The sequence below is a fragment of the Bufo bufo genome, chromosome 1 (genome assembly GCF_905171765.1).
Source record: "Bufo bufo chromosome 1, aBufBuf1.1, whole genome shotgun sequence".
Classification (NCBI taxonomy): Eukaryota; Metazoa; Chordata; class Amphibia; order Anura; family Bufonidae; genus Bufo; species Bufo bufo.
The window spans coordinates 141,901,544-141,926,018 of NC_053389.1; the positions used below are offsets into that span (position 1 = coordinate 141,901,544).

At 43.4% G+C, this 24,475-nt stretch overlaps 1 protein-coding gene across 1 annotated transcript in view; it reads left to right on the forward strand.

Moving 5' to 3' along the window:
- The window catches only part of LOC120999190 (zinc finger protein 569-like), a 73,523-nt gene that overhangs the window by 7,562 nt on the left and 41,486 nt on the right, over positions 1-24,475 (forward strand). The window contains exons 2-3 of the mRNA XM_040430065.1: positions 21,170-21,296; positions 23,555-23,675. Coding sequence (XP_040285999.1) covers positions 21,273-21,296; positions 23,555-23,675 — 145 coding nt within the window. The 5' untranslated portion in view covers positions 21,170-21,272. The remainder of the gene's footprint in view (positions 1-21,169; positions 21,297-23,554; positions 23,676-24,475) is intronic.

Sequence of the window (24,475 nt, forward strand, 5' to 3'; positions counted from 1 at the left end):
GTCTACTTCAAGCAATAGTCTTCTGCACAGGCAAAGCTGCCATCCACCAACCCTCAAGAGAGGGATTCCGGTAGGGCAGTATTTACGAGCAAAGAGAAACTTTGACTAGTGAAAGTGAATTACTATATCAAAGGTTTTTAGCTCGTGGTTATCCTAAAAGAGTTTTACATAAAGCATACAGAAGGGTCAAAACTGCAGAAAGAAGTACGCTGTTCCAGAATCAACAACAAACCAATAAGGAGACAATTGTACGGTGCAGTGGACCATATGATATACAACATCAGAAGGTGAGACAAATACACTGCTCAAAAAAATAAAGGGAACACAAAAATAACACATCCTAGATCTGAGTTAATTAAATATTCTTCTGAAATACTTTGTTCTTTACATAGTTGAATGTGCTGACAACAAAATCACACAAAAATAAAAAAATTGAAATCAAATTTTGCAACCCATGGAGGTCCGGATTTGGAGTCACACTCAAAATTAAAGTGGAAAAACACACTACAGGCTGATCCAACTTTGATGTAATGTCCTTAAAACAAGTCAAAATGAGGCTCAGTAGTGTGTGTGGCCTCCACGTGCCTGTATGACCTCCCTACAACGCCTGTGCATGCTCCTGATGAGGTGACGGACGGTCTCCTGAGGGATCTCCTCCCAGACCTGGACTAATGCATCTGCCAACTCCTGGACAGTCTGTGGTACAACGTGACGTTGGTGGATAGAGCTAGACATGATGTCCCAGATGTGCTCAATTGGATTCAGGTCTGGGGAACAGGCGGGCCAGTCCATAGCATCAATGCCTTCGTCTTGCAGGAACTGCTGACACACTCCAGCCACATGAGGTCTAGCATTGTCTTGCATTAGGAGGAACCCAGGGCCAACCGCAAAAGCATATGGTCTCACAAGGGGTCTGAGGATCTCATCTCAGTACCTAATGGCAGTCAGGCTACCTCTGGCGAGCCCATGGAGGGCTGTGCGGGCCTCCAAAGAAATGCCACCCCACACCATTACTGACCCCATGCCAAACCGGTCATGCTGGAGGATGTTGCAGGCAGCAGAACGTTCTCCACGGCGTCTCAAGACTCTGTCACGTCTGTCACATGTGCTCAGTGTGAACCTGCTTTCATCTGTGAAGAGCACAGGGCGCCAGTGGCGAATTTGCCAATCTTGGTGTTCTCTGGCAAATGCCAAACGTCCTGCACGCTGTTGGGCTATAAGCACAACCCCCACCTGTGGACGTCGGGCCCTCATATCACCCTCATGGAGTCTGTTTCTGACCGTTTGAGCAGACACATGCACATTTGTGGCCTGCTGGAGGTCATTTTGCAGGGCTCTGGCAGTGCTCCTCCTGTTCCTCCTTGCACAAAGGCGGAGGTAGCAGTCCTGCTGCTGGGTTGTTGCCCTCCTACGGCCTCCTCCACATCTCCTGATGTACTGGCCTGTCTCCTGGTAGCGCCTCCATGCTCTGGACACTACGCTGACAGACACCGCAAACCTTCTTGCCACAGCTCGCATTGATGTGCCATCCTGGATAAGCTGCACTACCTGAGCCACTTGTGTGGGTTGTAGACTCCGTCTCATGCTACCACTAGAGTGAAAGCACCGCCAGCATTCAAAAGTGACCAAAACATCAGCCAGGAAGCATAGGAACTGAGAAGTGGTCTGTGGTGACCACCTGCAGAACCTCTCCTTTATTGGGGGTGTCTTGCTAATTGCCTATAATTTCCACCTGTTGTCTATCCCATTTGCACAACAGAATGTGAAATTGATTGTCACTCAGTGTTGCTTCCTAAGTGGACAGTTTGATTTCACAGAAGTGTGATTGACTTGGAGTTACATTGTGTTGTTTAAGTGTTCCCTTTATTTTTTTGAGCAGTGTACTTTAACGATACTGGCATATTTTGAGAGCATTATCCCCCAATATCCGACAGTAACCTATAGGAGAGGGACACATTTAAGAGAGAATCTTGTCCGTTCAGGGCTCTCACAAGCGGTCCAAAACTGCTCAGTTTTGCCCTAATGCATTTTGAATGGAAATGGATCAGCTCAGAATGCATCAGTTTGCCTCCGATCAGTCACCATTCCTCTCTGGAGGCCAGCAGCTTTTTGCTGTCCGCCTGACGAAGCAGAGCCAAACAGATCCGTCCTGACACACAATGTAAGTCAATGGGGACGAATCCGTTTTCTCTGACACAATAGAAAACTGATCCGTCCCCTATTGACTTTCAATGGTGTTCATGACGGATCCTTCATTGCTATAGAAGACCGGATCCGTTCATGACGGATGCATGCGGTTGTAATATTGTAACTGAAGCGTTTTTGCAGATCCATGATGGATCCACAAAAAACACTAGTGTGAAAGTAGCCTTAAACAAAGGATTCACCTTCGCCACTTTTCTTTAAAATTGCAGCAAAGTATTATTTAGGGATCAATATTAAATAAATAATGTATAGAGTGAACATAAGACCATTAGTATAAAAATAAGATAACAATGTGAGATGGTGCAGATCTTCATGATTAATTGAACTAATTTTCCCCTTGCTTACTCCCCGATACTGTCTTTACCATTAACCTCTTAAGGACCCGCGCAGTACATGTACGGTGGGCTGATCGGGCGGGTGCAGAAGCTGCGCCCGCCCGATCAGCGGCAGGGTTCTGGCAGTCACTGATAGCCAGACCCCTGCTGTATGCGCTGGCATCGGTGAAAACACTGATGCCGGCACATTAACCCTCACACTGCCGCGGTCACCGCTGACCGCTGCACGTACGGGATCCTGCCGAGTGCGGGGTGGCCATTGGGTCCCCTCACTGCTGTGACGGGGACCCGATGACAGGGAAGGCAGCCCGATGCCTTCTTTAGGCATCGTGGCTGCCTTCCGTCACAGCCTGTGAGATCCAGCCCCCTGGATCTCACATGCAGGAAGGCTGTAAGTGTATTACAGTCTGTAATACACTTATAGCCAATGCATCACAATACAGAAGTATTGTGATGCATTGTAAAGGGGATCAGACCCCCAAAAGTTGAAGTCCCAGAGTAGAACAAAAAATAAAGTGAAAAAAGAAGTTAAAAAAAATTAAGTTTTACAGTTAGTACAAATAGTGGAAAAAAAAGAAAAGTAGACATATTGGGCATCGCCGCGTCCATATCGACCAGCTCTATAAAATATCACATGACCCTCCTCAGGTGAACACCATCAAAAAAATAAAATAAAAACTGTGCTAAAAAAAAAGCGATCAAAAAGGCATATGCCCCCCAAAATAGTACCAATCTAACCGCCACCTCATCCCGCAAAAAATGAGCCCCTATCTAAGACAGTCGCCCAAAAAATAAAAAAAACTATGGCTCTAAGACTATGGAGACAGTAAAACATGATTTTTTGGGTTTCAAAAATGCTTTTATTGTGTTAAATGTAAAAAAATAAATTAAAAAAGTAGACATATTAGGTATCGCCACGTCCGTAACAACCTGCTCTTTAAAATTACCACATGACCTAACCCCTCAGGTGAGCACCGTAAAAAAAGATAAAATAAAAACGGTGTCAAAAAAGCCATTTTTTTGGCACCTTACATCACAAAGTGTGTAATAGCAAGCGATCAAAAAGTCATATGCACCCCAAAATAGTACCAAGCAAACCATCATCTCATCCTGCAAAAATGATACCCTACCTAAGACAATCGCCCAAAAGATAAAAAAAAACTATGGAGACACTAAAACATGATTTTTAAAAAAAAAAATTTTGTTTAAAAAATATTATTGTGTAAAACTGAAATAAATAAAAAGTATACATATCGCCACGTCCGTAACGACCTGCGTTATAAAAAATATCACATGACCTAACCTCTCTTGTGAACACCTTAAAAAATAAAAACGGTGTCAAAAAAGCCATTTTTTGTCACCTTACATCACAAAAAGTGTAATACCAAGTAGGGTTGATGCGGGTATCGAAATTTCGATACCCAATCGATAATTTTCTCCCGGTATCGATACGATATCGGGATTTCCATTTTTTCGATACTTGGCTGCGCAGCTGCACAGTCTAGTATCAAAGAGCATGCCGTGCTGCTGTCAGCAGGCTCATGTTCCAGCAGCACAGGGGTTCAGCAGCACAGGGGAGAAGGAAGCAGTCTTTCCCTCCCCCTGTGCCGCGCTGCCAATAAAAACAGAGGGTCGGGCGCACTGCACCACCAATGATAGGAGGACCTTTCATGGGTCCGGACTTTTAAGTAGCCGGCTACATAGAGCGGCGCCCAGGGATCTCCCTGCACTTACTATTATTCCTGTGCTCCGCTCCATTTGCCCGCTGTGCCCCAGTTACCGTCTTCTGCTCCGTATGCTAATTACTACTATCGGAGTGATGGGGAGGAGACATCAGCTTCTCTCCTGGGCGTTCCTTCTCCCTGGCTGTAGCGCTGTCCAAGGGAGAAGGAACGCCCAGGAGAGAAGCTGATGTGTCCTCCCCATTGCTCTGATAGTAGTATATAGCAAACAGAGCAGGAGACGGTAATAGGGGCACAGCGGCCAATGGAGCGACGCCCAGGAATAGTAGTAAGTGCAGGTAGATCCCTGGGCGCCGCTCTGTGTAGCCTGCTAACTTAACAAAGTCCAAACCCATGAAATGTCGTCTTTAACTTTTAATATAGGAGGCAGGTGCCGGCAGCAGAATCACATAGCCGGCACCCTGCCTCTGACAGGGAGCTGCGATCAGCGGCAGTTAACCCCTCAGGTGCGGCACCTGAGGGGTTAACTGCCGCTGATCTGCTACCGGCACCCGCCTCCTGTATTAAAGGTCAATTATCATTGGTGGCACAGTGTGCCCCCCTCAACCCCTCCAGTATTAAAATCATTGATGGCTGTGGCCACAGGGTCCCCTCTCCTTCTCATTGGTGGTGCAGTGGCAGCTTCTGATTGGGGCCTCAGCGGTGTAATCCTGGAGCTCCGATCGGTTACCATGGCAGCCAGGACGCTACTGAAGCCCTGGCTGCCATAGTCAGCTCCCTGCTGCTGTGTGTACTATGCACATGGCAGCAGGGACAGTGTAAAGTCCTATTCACCCTAATAGAGATCTATCAGGGTGAATAAATCCCAGGTTCTGGCTCCTAAGGGAGAAAAAAAAAACCTCACCCTCTCCCTGGCTGGGACGCTCTCCGCTGCGATTGGACAGCACTACAGCCAGGGAGAAGGAGATGCCCACGGAGAAAGACTCAGTCTCCTCCTCATTGCTCCGATGCTAAAATTAGCATACCAGGCGGGCGAATACAATGGGGCCCATCAGAGGTCGCAATAACGCCTGTACAAGTGTCATAGACATTTTACTCCCTGGAAAAAGTCTAAGGCGTACCGATACGCCTTAGACTTTTCCCTGCCATTCAACAGCGCAGTGAGCGCTGTGAACGGCACAGGCAGCGCACCGATGCTGCTGCTGCCTGAAACAACCAATAACAAGGCTCCTTACAGTGAGGAGCTTTGTTATTGGTCAGTTTGAGCGGCTGCCGGAGCTTATGGCACACCGCTCTGAAGTGAGGAAGGAGGCGCGCGATCCTCACTGGCGGGGTAAGTGGCCTTGCTGTGAAATTTAGTGGTGGTCTGAGCGCCTTGTTTTTCTCTATAATGATGAGTCTGAAGCCTCCGCCGAGCGCCGTCTCTCCTCCCTGCTGAGTGCGGTACTGAAGACGGCCTCAATAGAAGGTCTAGGGGACCGTCTTCACTACCGCGCTTAGCAGTGAGGAAAAGTGGCTGAGCGCTTCAGACTCCTGCTTATAGAAGTCAGCGGGGGTCTCAGCGCTGGACATGCCAACAAGAAACCTCCATAATGGACTGACCTGTCACCTGTAGACCTCTACCTAGGTCACCTGTCAGCTTTCCTATGAATCCATCAAGGATAATTCATTGCAGCATGTTCCATCAGACGCTGAACTAGGGATATTGTTTGCTATAAGGATTTCTTCTGTAATGCGGCACCGCATGGCGGCACATGGTGATACAAGGACTGCATGTGGCCATTTACAGCCTCCAGGACATACAGTCCCTCTGTATAATCCAATAACCACAGCGGTGATGTGGTGGCAATTTTGTGGCATTATCTGGTGGCTTGAGATGCAATGGGTCATGGAAGACGAACTCCTCTTTATAGCAAGATCAAGCATAACACAAAATGACAGCCTCTAGATCAGGGATCAGCAACCTCCGGCACTCCAGCTGTGCTGAAACTACAACTCCCAGTATCCTCCTTTCACTTCTTTAGGAGTTACAAGAACAACTGAGCAAGTGTGCATGCTGGGTGTTGTAGTTTCACAGCAGCTGGAGTGCCGAAGATTGCTGCTCCCTAGATCTACAGGCGAGCCTAGTGGTTATCACTGCATGATGTCATCATCCAGATCCACAACATGTGACTGTGGCGGTGCGAGCACCTGGCACCAGAGGTATGTGCCCAGGTCTTTCGTTTGTGCCCTTGGCACCAGCATGCACCACCATCCATTGTGCCTGTGTCCTGCTCTGCCAGTGCCTCAGGTCTCTTCAGAGTCTACCAACAGCCCTGGTGGCACCGACATGCCCACCTGAGAGCTCATCTACAAGGACGTAACTTTGGTGGGCAGCATTGGCCACGTGATGGATGGCAAACCCCAGTGACCAGCGGCACAGAAACAGCAGCAAATATTTAAGGGATTGTCCCAAGATCAACACTATTTACCTATCCATACTTAACCCAGAGAACACTAGAACATGGTAACCAAGGTGGGGCCCCCAGCGATCATGTACTTGAAGGGGACACGTCTGTTTTAGTAACGACTTGCATTTGCCATGCAATAACAACTCTGGGGAATCAATTCTTGTGACTCTATATTGTACCATTCCTCTATTATTCCTAATAGAACTTATGAACAAATTGCGAGTAGTCTGCAATAAAGGTCCAGCGGGGGGTTACCAGTTGACAGCACTGATTAAATATCAGGCTGTGCAGTGACACCCCCATCTGGACCTTCACTGCAAACTGCTAGCAAGTTATTCATAACTAATAGCAGAAATAAGAGGAATGGTGCAACATAAAGTCATAAGAATAGATGCTCCAGGATTGTTATTACATGGCGGGTGCAAGTAGTTTCCAAAACAGAGAAATCCGGAGAGGTGCGGGGTCCTCTTTAAATATCGATCTTAGGACAAACCCTTTAAACCTCATAAAATCACTGCAACAGTGACCTCAGTGGTGCCGACCCCCTCAGCGCAACAGTGACCTCAGTGGTGCCGACCCCCTCAGCGCAACAGTGACCTCAGTGGTGCCGACCCCCTCAGAGCAACAGTGACCTCAGCGGTGCCGACCCCCTCAGCGCAACAGTGACCTCAGCGGTGCCGACCCCCTCAGCGCAACAGTGACCTCAGTGGTGCCGACCCCCTCAGAGCAACAGTGACCTCAGTGGTGCCGACCCCCTCAGAGCAACAGTGACCTCAGTGGTGCCGACCCCCTCAGAGCAACAGTGACCTCAGCTGAATAAAAAATTGTCTAAATTTGCCATTTATGCATGGAAGACAGTTCTAGATACTAGTAATGGTTTCCCTGCATAAATAGCAACCCCTTAATGTTATGTAGGCCTTCGTATTAACTATTTGAATTCCTGTAACTTTCGTACTCCTCATTGGCTGAAAATACTCCTCAAAAATGGTAAGAGGAGTATTTTTACTCTTCCAGACAAAATGTAGCGCGACCTCTGGGCACAGAAATACCAGTTATTGCTTAGCATTTCTTCTAAATCCTGACCTCAGTGCTCGTATTAAGAGAGTTTAATGTAATATGTGGTAGTTGTGCACATAAGCTGGAGCAGGCCGACATGTCACGGCTTGTTACTAGCCCATAGTTCTCCTTTACTCCACTGATGACTGAGGGACTCTGGACTCACAGATGCCATGCAAAAAACACTATTGAAAGTAGCCTTTTGTGGCAGCGATCTATTTTCTATTTTATTTTTTGTAATCCTCTACCATCCTTTTTACCATATTTCATATAAAGCATGAATGCTATAAAAATATAAACGGGTTGTCCAGTTATGGTACATTTTTAAATAAAGGCTCAGAATAGTATAAAATATTCCCCTTACTGATGCTGCCCCACTCCCATTCAAAAGTTCCCGGGTCACCTGAAAAGATTGGCTCAATTCTCATATTAGGCTACTTTCACACTAGTGTTTTTTGCGGTTCCGTCATGGATCTGCAAAAACGCTTCCGTTACAATAATACAACCGCATGCATCCGTCATGAACAGATCCAGTTGCATTATGTCTTCTATAGCCATGACGGATCAGTCTTAAACACCATTGAAAGTCAATGGGGGATGGATCCAGTTTCTATTGTGTCAGAGAAAACTGATCTGTCCCCATTGACTTACATTGTGTGTCAGGACGGATCCGTCTTGCTCCGCATCACATCGCGGACAGAAAACCGCTGCTTGCAGCGTTATTCTGTATGCAATGGGAGCGCAACTAAACGGAACAGAATGGATTTTGGGGCATTCCGTTTCATTCAGTTCAGTTTTGTCCCCATTGACAATGAATGGGGACAAAACAGAAGTGTTTTCCTCTCTATTGAGATCCTATGACGGATCTCAATAGCGGAATTGAAAACGCTAGTGTGAAAGTAGCCTTACCTGTGTGAACGGGACCAGGAAGGGTTGGAATGGGATTGGGGGGGTGAATATGACTTATTATTTTACACAGTTTTAAGCCTTTTTTAACCATTTCCCGTCCGCCCATAGACTATAAACGTCCGGGAGGTGGTTTTCTATTTCTGAATGGACGTTCCAGAACGTCCGTTCAGAAACTGCAGCTGCACGCTAATCGTGTAGCTGCTGATGGGGTTGCCCGCTGTCAGTGGCAGCAGGGCAACCCAGAGAGAAGGCAGGGACAGTGCCCAGGTGTCCCTGCTTTCTAGATCGCTGTATACACATCGCTCACCGAGCGCTGTGTATACAGTGCAGGAAGCGATATGCGCTTCCTGTTCGGGACCGAAGAGTGCAGGAGCTGTGTGAGGTCTTTCACAGACCTCGATCAGCCCTGCACTGAGGCTGTACATCGCTGAATTATGCTGTACAGCCTCTCTGGGGGGTGCATTTCTCCTGTAACTGGGGTTACTATGTCAGCCCCAGTTACAGGAGAAATCAACAGTGAAAAAGAAAAAGTGAAGTAAATGTCCCCCAGAGGTCTTGTATGACCTTATGGGGGATGAAAAGTGTAAAATAAAAAAATAAAGTGTTAAAAAAATAAAATAAAAAAGGGGTTTCACATGTAAAAAAAATAAAAAAATTCCCAAGTAAGGAATAAAAATAAATTTTTTAAAATAGATTATTTTTTTTATAAAATAGACATATTTGGTATTGCCGCGTCCGTGACGGTCGGCTCTATAAATATATTACATAATCGACCTAGTCCAATAAACGCCATAAAAATTACAAATAAATGCCAAAAAAGCCATTTTTGTCACCTTACATCACAAAAAGTGCAACACCAAGTGATCAAAAAGGCGTATGTCCCACAAAATGGTACCAATAAAACAGTCACCTCATCCCGCAAAAAATGAGCCCCTACATAAGAAAATCTCAAAAAAAAAAATTATATAGCTCTTAGAACATGGAGACACTAAAACATCATTTTTTTGGTTTCAAAAATGCTATTATTGTGTTAAAGTAAAATAAATTTTAAAAAAGTATACATATTAGGTATTGCCGCGTCCGTAAAAAAGAAGCTCTATAAAAATATCACATGACCTAACCCCTCGGATGAACACCGTAAAAAAAATATATAAAATGTCAAAACAAGAAATTTTTGTCACCTTACATCACAAAAAGTGCAACACCAAGTGATCAAAAAGGCGTATGTCCCACAAAATGGTACTAATAAAACTGTCACCTCATCCCGCAAAAAATGAGCCCCTACATAAGAAAATCTCTCAAAAAATAAAAAAACTATAGCTCTCAGAACATGGACACATTAAAACATAATTTTTTTGTTTCAAAAATGCTGCTATTGTGTAAAACTTTAATAAATAAGAAAAAGTATACATACTAGGTATCGCCACGTCCGTAACAATCTGCTCTATAAAAATGTCACTTGACCGAACCCCTCAGGTGAACGCTGTAAAAATAAATAAATAAAAACTGTGCTAAAACAGCCAATTTTTTTGGTCACCTTGCCCCATAAAGTGTTGTTATAATGAATGATCAAAAAATCATATGTACCCAAAAATAGTACCAATAAAACTGGCACCTTATCCCCTAGTTTCCAAAATGGGATCACTTCTTGGGAGTTTCTACTGTAAGGGTGCATCAGGGGGGCTTCAAATGGGACATGGCATCTAAAAACCATGTGGAGTTCCTTTTCTTCTGCGCCCTGCCGTGTGCCCATACAGCAGTTTATGACCACATGTGGGGTGTTTCTGTAAACCGCAGAATCTGGGTAATAAATATTGAGTTTTGTTTGGCTGTTAACCATCGATGTGTTAAAGAAAAAATTGGATTAAAATGGAAAATCTGCCAAAAAAGTGAAATGTAAAAATTTGATCTCCATTTTCCTTTAATTCTTGTGGAACGCCTAAAGGGTTAACATTTGTAAAAATCAGTTTTAAGTAACTTGAGGGGTGTAGTTTCTGCAATGGGGTCATTAATGGGGGTATCCACTATGTAGGCCCCACAAAGTGACTTCAGACCTGAACTGGTTCTTGAAAAGTGGGTTTTGACAATTTTCTTAAAAATTTCAAGAATTGCTTCTAAACTTCTAAGCCTTCTAACATCCTAAAAAAATAAAATGACATTTTCAAAATGATGCTAACATAAAGTAGACATATGGGGAATGTTAAGTAATAACTATTTTATGAGGTATCACTTTCTGTTTTAAAAGCAGAGAAATTGAAATTTAGAAAATTGCGAATTTTTCAAAATTTTTGGTAAATTTGGGATTTCTTCATAAATAAAGGTGAAATATATTGACTCAAATTTATGACTGTCATGAAGTACAATGTGTCACGAGAAAACAATCTCTGAATGACTTGGATAAGTAAAGGCGTTCCAAAGTTATTACCACATAAAGTGAGATATGTCAGTTTTGCAAAATTAGGCCTGGTCAGGAAGGGGGCAAATGGCCCAGATGGGAAGTGGTTAAAAGAAAAGAAAAGCAAGACAACTCTTAAAGAGGACCTTTCACTACTGTATAAACTAAAAACTAACTATATCAGTGGGCAGAGCGGCGCCTAGGGGTCCCCCTGCCCTTACTAGTATGTCTGGGCGCCGCTTCGTTCGCCCGGTATAGGCTCCGGTGTCTGCGCTCCCTCTGACTGATTTTTTTGTATGAGGCGTGTCCCTTGCTGCAGCGCTGGCCAATCGCAGCGCACAGCTCATAGCCGGCTATGAGCTGTGCGCTGCGATTGGCCAGCGCTGCAGAAAGGGACACGCCTCATACAAAAAAAATCAGTCAGAGGGAGCGCAGACACCGGAGCCTATACCGGGCGAACGAAGCGGCGCCCAGACATACTAGTAAGTGCAGGGGGACCCCTAGGCGCCGCTCTGCCCACTGATATAGTTAGTTTTTAGTTTATACAGTAGTGAAAGGTCCTCTTTAAGAGTATTAAAATATAAGGTTATCTACTGTGGTGCTTGAAAGTGGGTGAACCCTTCAGAATTTTCTATATTTCTGCATAAATTTGACCTAAAACTAAATTAGATTCATAAATATTAGTCTTCTTCATTTATTTATTGAGGGAAATGATCCAATATCATGATCCAGACGGCACAATTCCTCTATCACACAGAGCGTGATCGTCGCAAGGGACTCTTCGTGTGAAAGATCCCCAACATAGTGCTTTCAGATTGCACTGCATTCGGGGGTGAGAGATCCTCTTTCACATACTCGCACCTGATTCTCATCCTGTTGATTTCACCTTCAAATTCTCTGCTGATCCTAAAGGCTCACTAACTACTTACTGGCTCAGACTTGTGATATTGGGTCATTTTCCTCAATAAATAAATGACCAAGTCTAATATTTCTGACTCTTAAGACTAATCAGACTAATAAAATCTAATGTAGTTTTAGGTCACATTTATGCAGCAATATAGAAAATTCAGAAGGGTGAAATGGGTTATCCAATATCATAACTGGAGATGAGCGAATTTCATATTTTGAAATTCGTTCACGCTTTGTTTACTGGTAAAAGATGAATTGCATTATGGATTTAGTTACCACGGACCATAACGCAATTCTATGACGGAATGCATAACGGAATACCTTTGGAGGCATTCCGTTATTCCTTCCGTCATAATAGAAGTCTATGTGCTGCATAAGGGATCCGTCCGGTTTCCGTTATGCAGGAGAGGACTCCCCTGCACATGGAGGACTGTTCATGATATTGGATTTAACAAATTTTCAAGCATCACTGTATCTACCATCACTTTCATAGCTAGGCAAAAAAATAAATAAATTCGTGGCAGGATTTTTATAGGCCTAGGACAGGGTTCAACAACTTTCGGCACTGCAGCTGCTGTGAATTCTGGGAATTGTAGTTTCAGCACAGCTGGAGTGCTGGTGGTTACTGAGGGGCCTAGAAGGAAAGTCCAGTGTTAAATCCACGATGTCTGAGATCTAGCTTCCTACATAACAAGGTATCAGAAATTGAAGGAAAGTGCTGACTACAGTGGAGTCTGCCTATTCTATTGCCTGGAACCTTACATTTAGCTACATGGGTTACGGTTTTATTTTTTTGGGAGGGGGAAAGGCCCAGGCGTTGTTCTGTTTATAAGGATTTACTCCTTTGAAAGTGGCTTTAAACACTTCAAAGCAGCAAAGCCTTTAATATCAGGCTGTTAGTGGTGTGTCAGCCAGGTGTAATGTTGAGTGGATGGGTACTTAACCCTTGGGATACCAGAGGTTTTTCGTTTTTGCGTTTTCATTTTTCTTCCTTGAGCCATAACTTTTTTATATTTCTGTTCACATAGTAAAATTATTATTTTTTTTAGATCACCACCATATTTTCACCCCTATAACATTTTTTTTTAAGTTATATCTACTGAGCTGTGTGGAGGCTCATTTTTGCGGGACAATCTGTATTTTTTATTGATACCATTATTCCATTTTATAATATTTTTTTTTGGGGTAAGGGTACTTTCACACTAGCGGCAGGACGGATCCGACAGGCTGTTCACCCTGTTGGATCCGTCCTGCCGCTATTTCGCCGTGCCGCCGGACTGCCGCTCCGTCGCAATTGACTATAATGGTGACGGGGCGGAGCTCCAGCCCAGCACAGTAGTGCGCGGTGAGAGGCCGCCGGACTAAAAAGTCAGACATGCAGTACTTTTAGTCCTGCGGCCTTGCCCCCCCATCCGAATTCTAGTCAATGGGGACAGAGCGGCAGTCAGGCGGCACGGCGAAATAGCGGCAGGATGGATCAGACAGGGTGAACAGCCTATTGGATCCATCCTGCCACTAGTGTGAATATACCCCTACCCGAAAAAAAATTAATAAAATGGTATCAATAAAAACTACAGATTGGGTGAACAGCCTGTGGGATCCATCCTGCTGCTAGTGTGAAAGTAGCCTTAGAGAAGCAATGAAAAAATGTCAAATTGACCATTTTGATAATTTTTTCCTTTACACCATTCGCCGTATTGGAATTTTTTTTAAATATTTTAATAGTAGGTGTGTTTTCGGTCGCGGTGATACCCATGATGTTTTATTTTTTGTTATTTATGTATTTATTTTTTTATTCTAGGGGGGTGATTTTAAGTTTTTTTTTTTTTTTTACTTTTTTGTAATGATTTTGAAGCTCGTATATGCATTTATTTTTTATTTTGAACAATCATGGATTTTTTAAATGCCTTTATTACTGACTATTGCTTATTTCTTATGTTGACCTGCCACCTGGTGACCAAAGTAAGAATTGCAGCTTCAATGCTCTCAGCCTCTTCACCGAGGCTTCCAGGTTTTTGACCCTTTTGATGCCGTGATCTCACTTGATCACAGTATCTAAAGGCTTTAATTACTGTGATTGGCATTATTGCCGGTTGCGTTAATTAGCCGCAGGTCTCTGCTGTTTGAAACCAACCGTTCTCTCGCTGCATTGGTTGACAGGGCCAGGCAGTGTCAAAGCAGAGAGGAAGGGGTTGACTACATTGCATCAAAGGCCTCATTTGCATATTAAGAGTTGTCTCATCTTGGATGTTAGTTACATATCGCCAGGATATGCCACCGGTGTCCAATAGGTGTGGATCCCACTTCAGCTATCTCTGGCAGTCACATAAAAGTGAATGGAGCGGTGGCCGTGTTTGCGCAATGCGCTCAGTTTAGAGTGAGGTGCGGCCACATAGAAGCGCCCTCTCTGCAGCGGTCGGGTTCTTCTCTGCAACAGCGTCTCACTCCGACCTGAGTGAGACTCTGCCCCATCGGAAGCTTTAGTACAGTGTGGTCTCTTGTCAAGTCCCAGTTCTCACAAGATCGCACAGCATCGGGAGGCTTCGTGATCGTCACAACGGGGAGAAACCTCCCCTAGCAAAGAAGAGAAGTAACTAGCCAGACCTCTGTGGCACTTAACACTTGTGTGGTGCCAAAAATCTTAGAGGACATTACAGCAGAATGGGGGGGACATATTTATAAGTGAAATTATGCCAACTAGAATATATCTCACTTTTTTGGTATTGGCAACAGGTCCTCTTTAACCCCTTAAAGGTGTTGTCCAAGTTATGAAAAAAAAAATATATAGCACTGAAAATCTGATGGGCAGCAATATATAACTAAGCTAAGCAAGTTTTATGCAAAATATATATACCGTATATATTTCCTCATTTCCCTGCCCTTTGTTTACATGCAATAAAAACAGTCTCTGCCCCCCCCCCCCCTGCTCTGCCAAGGGAGTGAATACAAGAGCTTCCCTGAGTGCTGGGAGAATCAACAGCAACTTGTAAGTGTAGAACTACAAGTCCCAGCTGTATAATGACACTGCTAATACACACAGGATCTTCCCCCTACCTTCTTGTGCAATGCTCTCTCTAGTCTGTTCGCTCCTGTGCCCAGAATTGTCACTGCCTGCTGCTACCCAGTCTGTGCAGCTGAAGGGGTTAATAATCCTAGGAGAGAGCAGTGAAGGGGGGCGTGGCCAGCACAGTGACATCTGGTTTACAGGCTTGTAAACAAACTTTATCAGAGCAGGGAGACAAGCTGACATCACAGGACATGTGACCCTCAGTCAAATCTGAGAAACCAGCCACTGCAGATAAAGTGAGTTAATTGGAAAGCTGTTACATTTGGCAAGTTAGGAACATAGAACAAAAAAAATAACTCGAACAACCCCTTTAACCTCTTTCCGACCTTTGACGTACTGTTACGTCATGGAAACCACTGAGTTCCCGCAATTTGACGTAAGAGGCCCGGCAGTCCGTGGTAGCTGGGCCCCTGCTGTATCCGCCGGCATCGCTGTAAAAGCCGATGCCGGCGGATTAACCCCTTCTATGCCGCGGTCCGCGGATTAACCCCTTCTATACCGCGGTCAGGTGAACGATCGCATCGAGTCCCCGCACTGCTGTGGCGGGGACTCGATGCGACACAAGGCAGGCTGATGCCGTGCAGAGGCTGCCCAATGCCTTGCACGGCATCGGGAACTGCCTACTACGGGTGCCGAGGAGATTCGGCCTCAGGCTGGGTCTCCTAGGCAACCGGTTAGTGTATGACTCAGTGTCATACACCAACAGGCAATGCATTACAATACAGATGTACTGTAATGCATTGCAGAGGGGATCAGACCCCCAAAAGTGAATGTCGTAAAAAAAAAAAAAAAGGGGGTATTAATAAAATTAATAAAGTAAAAAAGAAAAAAAATGCCCCATTCCCCTTATTTTATAATAAAAAAACAGAAGAAAAAACCAAAACCCACACATATTAGGTATCGCCGCGTCCATAATGACCGGCTCTATAAATATATCACATGATCCACCCTGTCCGATAAACACCATAAAAAAAAAATATAAAAACAGTGTAAAAAAAAAAAGCTATTTTTGTCATCTTACATCACAAAAAGTGCAACACCAAGTGATCAAAAAGGCGTATGCCCCCCAAAATGGTATCAATGAAACTGTCACCTCATCCCGCAAAAGATGAGCCCCTACCTAAGACAATCGCCCAAAAATTCAAAAAACTATAGCTCTCAGAACATGGAGTCACTAAAACATCATTTTTTTTTTTTCAAAACTGCTATTATTGTGCTAAAGTGAAATACATAAAAAAAATATACATATTAGGTATCGCCATGTCCGTAACAAACAGCTCTATAAAAATATTACATGACCTAACCACTCAGATGAACACCGTAAAAAAAAAAAAAGTGTAAAAAAAAAAGCCATTTTTGTCACATTACATCACAAAAATTGCAACAGCAAGTGATCAAAAAGGCGTATGCCCCCCAAAATAGTACCAGTCAGACCGTCGCCTCATCCCTCAAAAAATGAGACCCGACCTAAGAGAATTGGTCAAAAAATAAAAAAGCTATGGCTCTCAGACTATGGAGACACTAATATATGATAATTTTTTGCTTCAAAACTGCTATTATTGTGCTAAAGTGAAAAAAAAAAATTAGGTATCGCCACGTCTGTAACAAACAGCTGTATAAAAATATCACATGACCTAACCACTCAGGTGAAAAATGCTATTATTGTGTAAAACTTAAATAAATAAGAAAAAGTAGACTTATTAGGTATTGCCACGTGCGTAACGATCTGCTCTATAAAAAAGTCACATGACCTAATCCCTCAGGTAAACGCTGTAAAAATAAAAACGGTGCCAAAACATAAATTTTTTTGTTACCTTGCCTCACAAAAAACGTAATATAGAGCAATAAAAAATCATATGTACCCCAAAATAGTACCAATAAAACTGGCACCTTATCCCGTAGTTTCCAAAATGTGGTAACTTTTTTGGAGTTTCTACTCTAGGGGTGCATCAGGGGGGCTTCAAATGGGACATGGTGTCAAAAAACCAGTCCAGCAAAATCTGCCTTCCAAAAACCGTATAGCATTGCTTTCCTTTTGCGCCCTGCCGTGTGCCCGTACAGCTGTTTACGACCACATATGGGGTGTTTCTGTAAACTACAGAATCAGAGCCTTAAATATTGAGTTTTGTTTGGCTGTTAACCCTTGCTTTGTAACTGGAATTTCTTTTATTAAAATGGAAAATCTGCCAAAAAAGTGAAATTTTGAAATTGTATCTATTTTCCATTAATTCTTGTGGAACACCTAAAGGGTTAACAAAGTTTGTAAAATCAGTTTTGAATACATTGAGGGGTGTAGTTTCTAGAATGGGGTCATTTTTGGATAGTTTCTATTATGTAAGCCTCACAAAGTGACTTCAGACCTGAACTGGTCCTTGAAAAGTGGGTTTTTGAAAATTTTATGAAAAATTTCAAGATTTGCTTCTAAACTTCTAAGCCTTCTAACGTCCCCAAAAAATAAAATGTCATTCCCAAAATGATCCAAACATGAAGTAGACATATGGGGAATGTAAAGTAATAACTATGTTTGTAGGTATTACTATGTATTATAGAAGTAGAGAAATTGAAACTTGAAAATTTGCAAATATTTTCAAATTTTGGGCAAATTTGGTATTTTTCTATAAATAAAAATTTTTTTTTTTTACTCCATTTTACCAGTGTCATGAAGTACAATATGTGACGAAAAAACAATCCCAGAATGGCCTGGATAAGTCAAAGCGTTTTAAAGTGACACTGGTCAGATTTGCAAAAAATGGCCTGGGCAGGAAGGTGAAAACAGGCCCGGGGTTGAAGGGGTTAAGGGCCAGATGTTGTTTTTTGTTTTTTTTTTGCGTTTTGAACTACCTGCCTTCCCAGAGCCATAACTTTTTTCTTTTTCTGTTCACATAGCCATATGAAGGCTTGTTTTTTGCGAGACAAGTTGTACTTTCCAACGCCACCATTTAATATTGCATATGATGTAGTGGGAAGCTGGAAAAAAATAAAAAATGGGGTGAAATTGCAAAGAAAAAGCCATTCCACCACGGTTTTATGTTTTTTTTAAATTTATTATTTACGACGTTCGATGTGCGATAAAACTGACTGGTTACTTCTATTCTACAGGTCAGTATGAATCCAGCGATACCTTGTACGTATATTTTTTCTTGCGTTTTGAATTTAGATGGTGATAAAAAACATTTTAAGTGGGAAAAAAATCTTTTATTTTTTTTGTCGCCTGATTTTGACCCCTATAACTTTTTGGTATTTATGTGTACGGAGCTGTATGGGGGCTCATTTTTTGTGTTGGTCGATCTGAACTTTTCATTGATACCATTCTGGGGTGTATATGACTTTTTGATCACTTTTTATTTAATTTCTTTTTTTTTAAAAAGAAGCGACCAAAAACGGCGAATCGGCCATTTGGACGCTTTTTTCCATTTTGCTGTTTGCCGTATGGGGAACATATTTTTATACTCTGGGCGTTGACACCCATGATGTGTATTTTTATTTTTTGTTTTTTTAGTTCTTTTATTTTTATTTTGGGAAAGGGAACTATAACAATAAATCATCTGATTGCTATTGTCATAGACTCTAATGCACTAGTATTGGAATCTATGATGATTTTACTACTTTCCTATGGAGCCCTATTACAGGCAAGAGCTCCATAGGAAATACTATGCAGCAGCCTCCTGTCATTCATAAAGAAAGCTTTCAGTTTTTCAGCCTTCTGAGATGCCATGGTCAGGATTGACCACGGCATCTGGGGGTTAAATGTCCACAATCTGCATTACTGCCGATTGCGGACATTAGCCGCGGGTGTCTGCTAGAAGAAGCAATAAAATTAACAGCAGCCTTGATTATCGATGCTTGGGTACATTTATTAGTGTTAATTTCACATGCGACAGTATTAATAAAGTTTCGGCAAACAAATGCCTTCGTCAGATACTATGCCGCAGGGAGAAAGAAGGAACAAAGTTAACAGACGCAGATGAGGTATGCATGTACTGGCGCCACTTCCGGCTTAGCATGCACGTACTGTATGCATACCTCATCTGCGTCTGTTCACTTTGTTCCTTCTTTCTCCCTGCGGCATAGTATCTGACGAAGGCATTTGTTTGCCGAAACTTTATTAATACTGTCGCATGTGAAATTAACACTAATAAATGTACCCAAGCATCGATAATCAAGGCTGCTGTTAATTTTATTGTATCTATTGGGGTGGAACCCTACACTCAGCCTCTATACAGAGTGCGCTGAATACAGATTTAATGCTAGAAGAAGCAGACAGCCACCCGCGTCTATGGCGGGCATCTTTAAACACCCCCCAGCGCCGTACATGTGAAGGGGTTAAATCAGTTATTTCTGACTTCAGTTGTACATAGGGATTTTTGCGGTCTGCAAATCGCAAATCCATAAAATACTGATACCAGCCGAGAGCCTGCCACTCTTTTTTTCTTTTTTTTTTCTTCTTTTTTAACTCCATACAAATAACCTATCTTTGTCCGCAAAACGAACATGACAATGTTCTATTATTTTGTGCTTTTGTGGAGCCACGGAACGGACATACGGCATTTTGCAGCCCCATTGAAGTGGATGGGGACAAAAACCACGGTTGTGTGCGTGAACCCTAAGTGTATACAGGGACAACTGTCAGTCACCCACCTATCTGGCACCACCACTCTGCCCTCTCTACCTGGCTTCAGCCATGATGTAATGGTTTGGCTGCAGCAGTGACACTGCATATAACACTTGTGACCACTGCAGCCAATGAGGGTCTTGTGCCGTATACCACTGCTACAGCACATCACCGCTGCAGCCTGGCAAAGAGGACTTGGACAACCCCTTTAAAATGCTAAGTTGCTAAAGGAATATGGCCGTGTGTGACTCACAGGGGTCGGACCGTTAGTCATAGTATAATAAGTAAGGAATGGACATACAGGGGTCGGACCGTTAGTCATAGTATAATAAGTAAGGAATGGACATACAGGGGTCGGACCGTTAGTCATAGTATAATAAGTAAGGAATGGACATACAGGGGTCGGACCGTTAGTCATAGTATAATAAGTAAGGAATGGACATACAGGGGTCGGACCGTTAGTCATAGTATAATAAGTAAGGAATGGACATACAGGGGTCGGACCGTTAGTCATAGTATAATAAGTAAGGAATGGACATACAGGGGTCGGACCGTTAGTCATAGTATAATAAGTAAGGAATGGACATACAGGGGTCGGACCGTTAGTCATAGTATAATAAGTAAGGAATGGACATACAGGGGTCGGACCGTTGGTCATAGTATAATAAGTAGGGAATGGACATAACCAGCAGTAGTAATGCAAGCTGCAAGAGAGAGCAACTGAGTCGGTTCTACTGCCCGAAACACTTCCGCCCTCCAGTACAAGGGGCAGAGCCGCCAGTACACGGAGCAGGTTTACTTAGGGTTTCTCTCCAGCTTTCATTTTTAACAAAGAAAGCGATCTGATTTTTCATTATGTACAGAAAACAGGCTTTATGTCATAAGAAGAAAATAAAATCCGGAGCTGTGCAGCCTCAGGAGGATTAAAAGGGTATTCCGGTTGGTTAAAGTTAGGACCCCCAACGATTTGATAGTTAATCCCTATTCATTCCTATAGGAATTTCGTAGACAGCGGAGTACAGCGCTTCGCTATATCTGGAACTCCCATAGAAATTAATGAAGCGGTCACGCATGTATGATTGTTCGCTCCATTCTTTTCATGAGAGCTGCACGGGGCCCCTGTTTTTGTGATCGGTGGGGGTCTCAGCAGTAGGACCCCTACCGATCTGATAATTTTCCACTCTCCTGGATATAGGGGAAAACTTTAACTTACTGAAATACTCCTTTAAGTTACCGACTTGGATTTCCCCTGCCACTTGTATGTCTTTCCGCTTGTTTTCTGCTTTGCTTTCCCTTTCTTCCGCCAATCTCCAGACACGTGCTGGCCTCTGTGTGTCGCACACCATATACTCTGTAGAGCACAGCACATATTTTGTAATATGTTGGTGCCTTTGACAGCTTTGCGAGGTAACCCATAACTTGCTGCATCTGTACCTACATAGTTCTAGAGAGGGGCTCCCCTGTGGACGTAACCATAGATGTACCGCTTGTTTGTGGGGGCCTGCTCCTGAGGGACACTGATTTATCTCTTTAACGTCTTCTTTTTTAGGCTTAACTAAACGCTGTTCATTGCCGGATGTGGCTCTGACCTTCACACACTCAGTTCTCCATTCACCTTTTTTTGCTGAGAAGACGAAAAAACGGGTACAGACATGGCCGGCCATGTATCGCCTACGGTAATTTTGGAATAAATTAAAAAAAATTTAAAATATATTCTAACCATTGATTCTGTAATCCATGTAGTAGAAAGCTGCAGAGTGTTGCTGATCTATTCAGTGACTGACGGTGGAATGGGGGTTGTGTAAAGTGGCACTGTACTTGGGGGTCTGGGTGCTGATTTCCCCGCTGATCACAAGAAGAGAGAAGAGCTCACATAGCGCACTCTCTCTCTCCTTGCTGCAGATAAATGGAATTGAGACTGGCCCATAGACTTTCTGTTGAGTCTGTCTCGCTTCCATCTCAGTGAGGAGAGAGCTCTACATGAGTGCTTCTCTCTTCGCTCTAATGATCAACAGGGGTTTTAGCACTCGGACCCCCACTGAAAGTTTTCTCAAAGCACAAGGACACGTTAAAGGGGTTGTCTCATTTCAGTAAATGGCATGTATTGTGTAGACAAAGTTAATACAAGGCACTTACTAATGTATTGTGATTGTCCGTATTGCCTCCCTTGCTTGCTTCATTCTTTTTTTAATCACATTATACACTGCTCGTATCCAGGGGTTATGACCTCCCTGCAATCCAGCAGTGCTGGCCATGCTTACACAATATAGGAAAAAGCACCGGCCCCTCTGGTGGCTGGAACCATGGGAGCTCACAGGCACGCATGCACAGCAGCACCCGTCCGGGCCTCCTTGTACCCGTGCTGCAGCAGTGGCCATAACCCGTGGATACGAGCAGTGTATAATGCGATGAAAAAATGAATCAATCAGGAGGCAATATGGACAATCACAATACATTAGTAAGTGCCTTGTATTACCTTTCGCTACATAATAAATGTCATTTACTAAAGAGAGACAACCCCTTTAAAGATTGTACAGGATTAAAAAACATGGCTGCTTTATTCTATAAACAGCACTACAGGTTGTAGGTGGTATTGCAGCAGTTTAGGGGGACCCCTCTATGACATTCATATAATGCAGATAGCCAGGACTTAAGGCACCTCTTAAGCAGTGGCCTATTTTGTGCTTGGGTATTTTTTTCATAACCTACATTTTTTGGTATTCTCTATTGGTGCCAACATGGAAAATTGAAATGTTTTCTATATTATATGGGTTGGTACAATATCAAATCAATAGAGTTTTTATGTTTATTACTTCTGCTGAATAAAAATGTTTTACCAAAATTAGAATCATTTTTGTGACTCTGCATTCCAAGAACAACATTTTTATTTTAAAGAGCTGTAAGGATATGTATGTGATAGAGCGATAAAGGGTTAAGAGCCGTGTAGGAGCATTTATAAGTACATGTCTGTCCTTCGTCATAGCTGTTAAAGTTTGTATATTGAATGTTAGCAGAGGTCTTACGGCAGTGTTCCTCCACTCCAGTCCTCAGGGCCCACCTATCGGTCATGATTTGAGAATATCCCACAGAATGAATACCTGTGTGAGCGTGCTGCATATTGGACGCAGCAAAGAAAAACGCAAGCAGTTTTTGTAACAACATTAGGGTCCGTTTTCTTCCAGCAAAGGGAAAACACACAACTACCTTAATGTAACTCTAATAATTAACAGACCTGCCAACATCTAAGTTTGCATGTCACCTGCTGAGACACCAACACCTGTCACATGCTGTGCTGTAAAAGTCCGCACCGACACTCCAGTCAGACGGGACAATATTCAGCTGCCTTCAATCTACCTGTAATTACTCCCTATTCTATTGGGTACATGCCCGGGATCCCATGCCTCTCTTGGGGTGGCACTTCCATGGACCCTGCCAGTCTCGGTTTCCAGCCTCTGGTGATGTCGTGTCGACCCATGTGATCATTACAGCAGTCACATGTCGACACAACATGTCATTGGTGCTGGCTGGAAGATAAGAACCAACAGGGCCCCTGTAAACGTGAGGATGGGGGCCCCATGAGACTGGTAGGTGAGTGTACTGTTCTTGTTATCAGCAGCTACGGATTTTGCTGTGGATATGTAGGTAGTCTGCAGCAACCTCTGCAACAATGAACCAACTGGGAAATATCTGCAGTAGAAATTCACATGCTGCAGATTTAGAAATCTTCACCACAGGTCACTCTCTCTGCAGAATTTGTCTGCAAAACGTTGATGAAATTTATCCAAATCTTGTCCACTTTGCTGCTCCTGTATTCCATGCACGGGTGCACAGATCTGCATGGTTTCCAGTAAGTGTGGACACTGTTCTGTAGCGTATCTGCGGTTTACATGGATCCCACTAACAGTCATGTTGTTGTCTCTATTGTGATTTCTAGGTGATATTCAGAGATGTTGCTGTTTATTTTTCGGAGAAGGAATGGGATCTCCTGGAAGGGTGGCAGAAAGACCTGTACACTGGTGTCATTAAAGAAATTCATGGGATCTTAATCTCACTGGGTACTGTTCTTGTTTGTGACGTCATATAAAATATGGGACTTGTGAATTATTCTTTTTATTGGAATTCCGGCTACAATGTTTGACTTGAAAGGAATTGAGATGTACCATGTTTCTTCGCTTTTTAAGACACACTTCTTGCCAAAAAGTGCCTGCGTCTTATCAACGGCAGTCACAGATCCAGCATGGCCAGACCCCCTGGCTGCTTCCTTCATGATCCAGCAGAGCGCACATACAGCAGTTTGCCCGATCAGTGAGAGAGCTCTGCATCTGTACTCACTTGTCTCTCTCTCCCTGCCGACACTATTCTGTGTGATCAACGGCAGCAGGAGAGCACATGGGGAGGAAGGTCCTACACTGTACTGACAGGAAATGAAAACTTCAAGTACAGCCTAAAGAGGACCTGTCATCTCCCCTGACATGCCTGTGTTAATAGCTTCATGCGTTCCCCATGTCATAACAAGTCTGGAGCATCTATTTTTATGGCTTTATGTTGTGCCATTCCTTTATTATTTCTACTAGAAGTTATAACTGAATTTCCAGCAGTCTGCAGTAAGGGTACAGGGGGGTGTTAACCAGCTGGGGGGGTGTCCCTGCACGGTCTGACACCAGCAACACCGATTGGATAGTCAGACTGTGCAGGGACACACCTCCAGCTGGTAACACCCCCCTGTACCCTTACTACACACTGATAGCAATTCAGTTATAACTTCTAGTAGAAATAATAAAGGAATGGCACAACATAGAGCCATAATAATAGATGCTCCAGAATTGTTATTACATGGGGAATGCATGAAGCTATT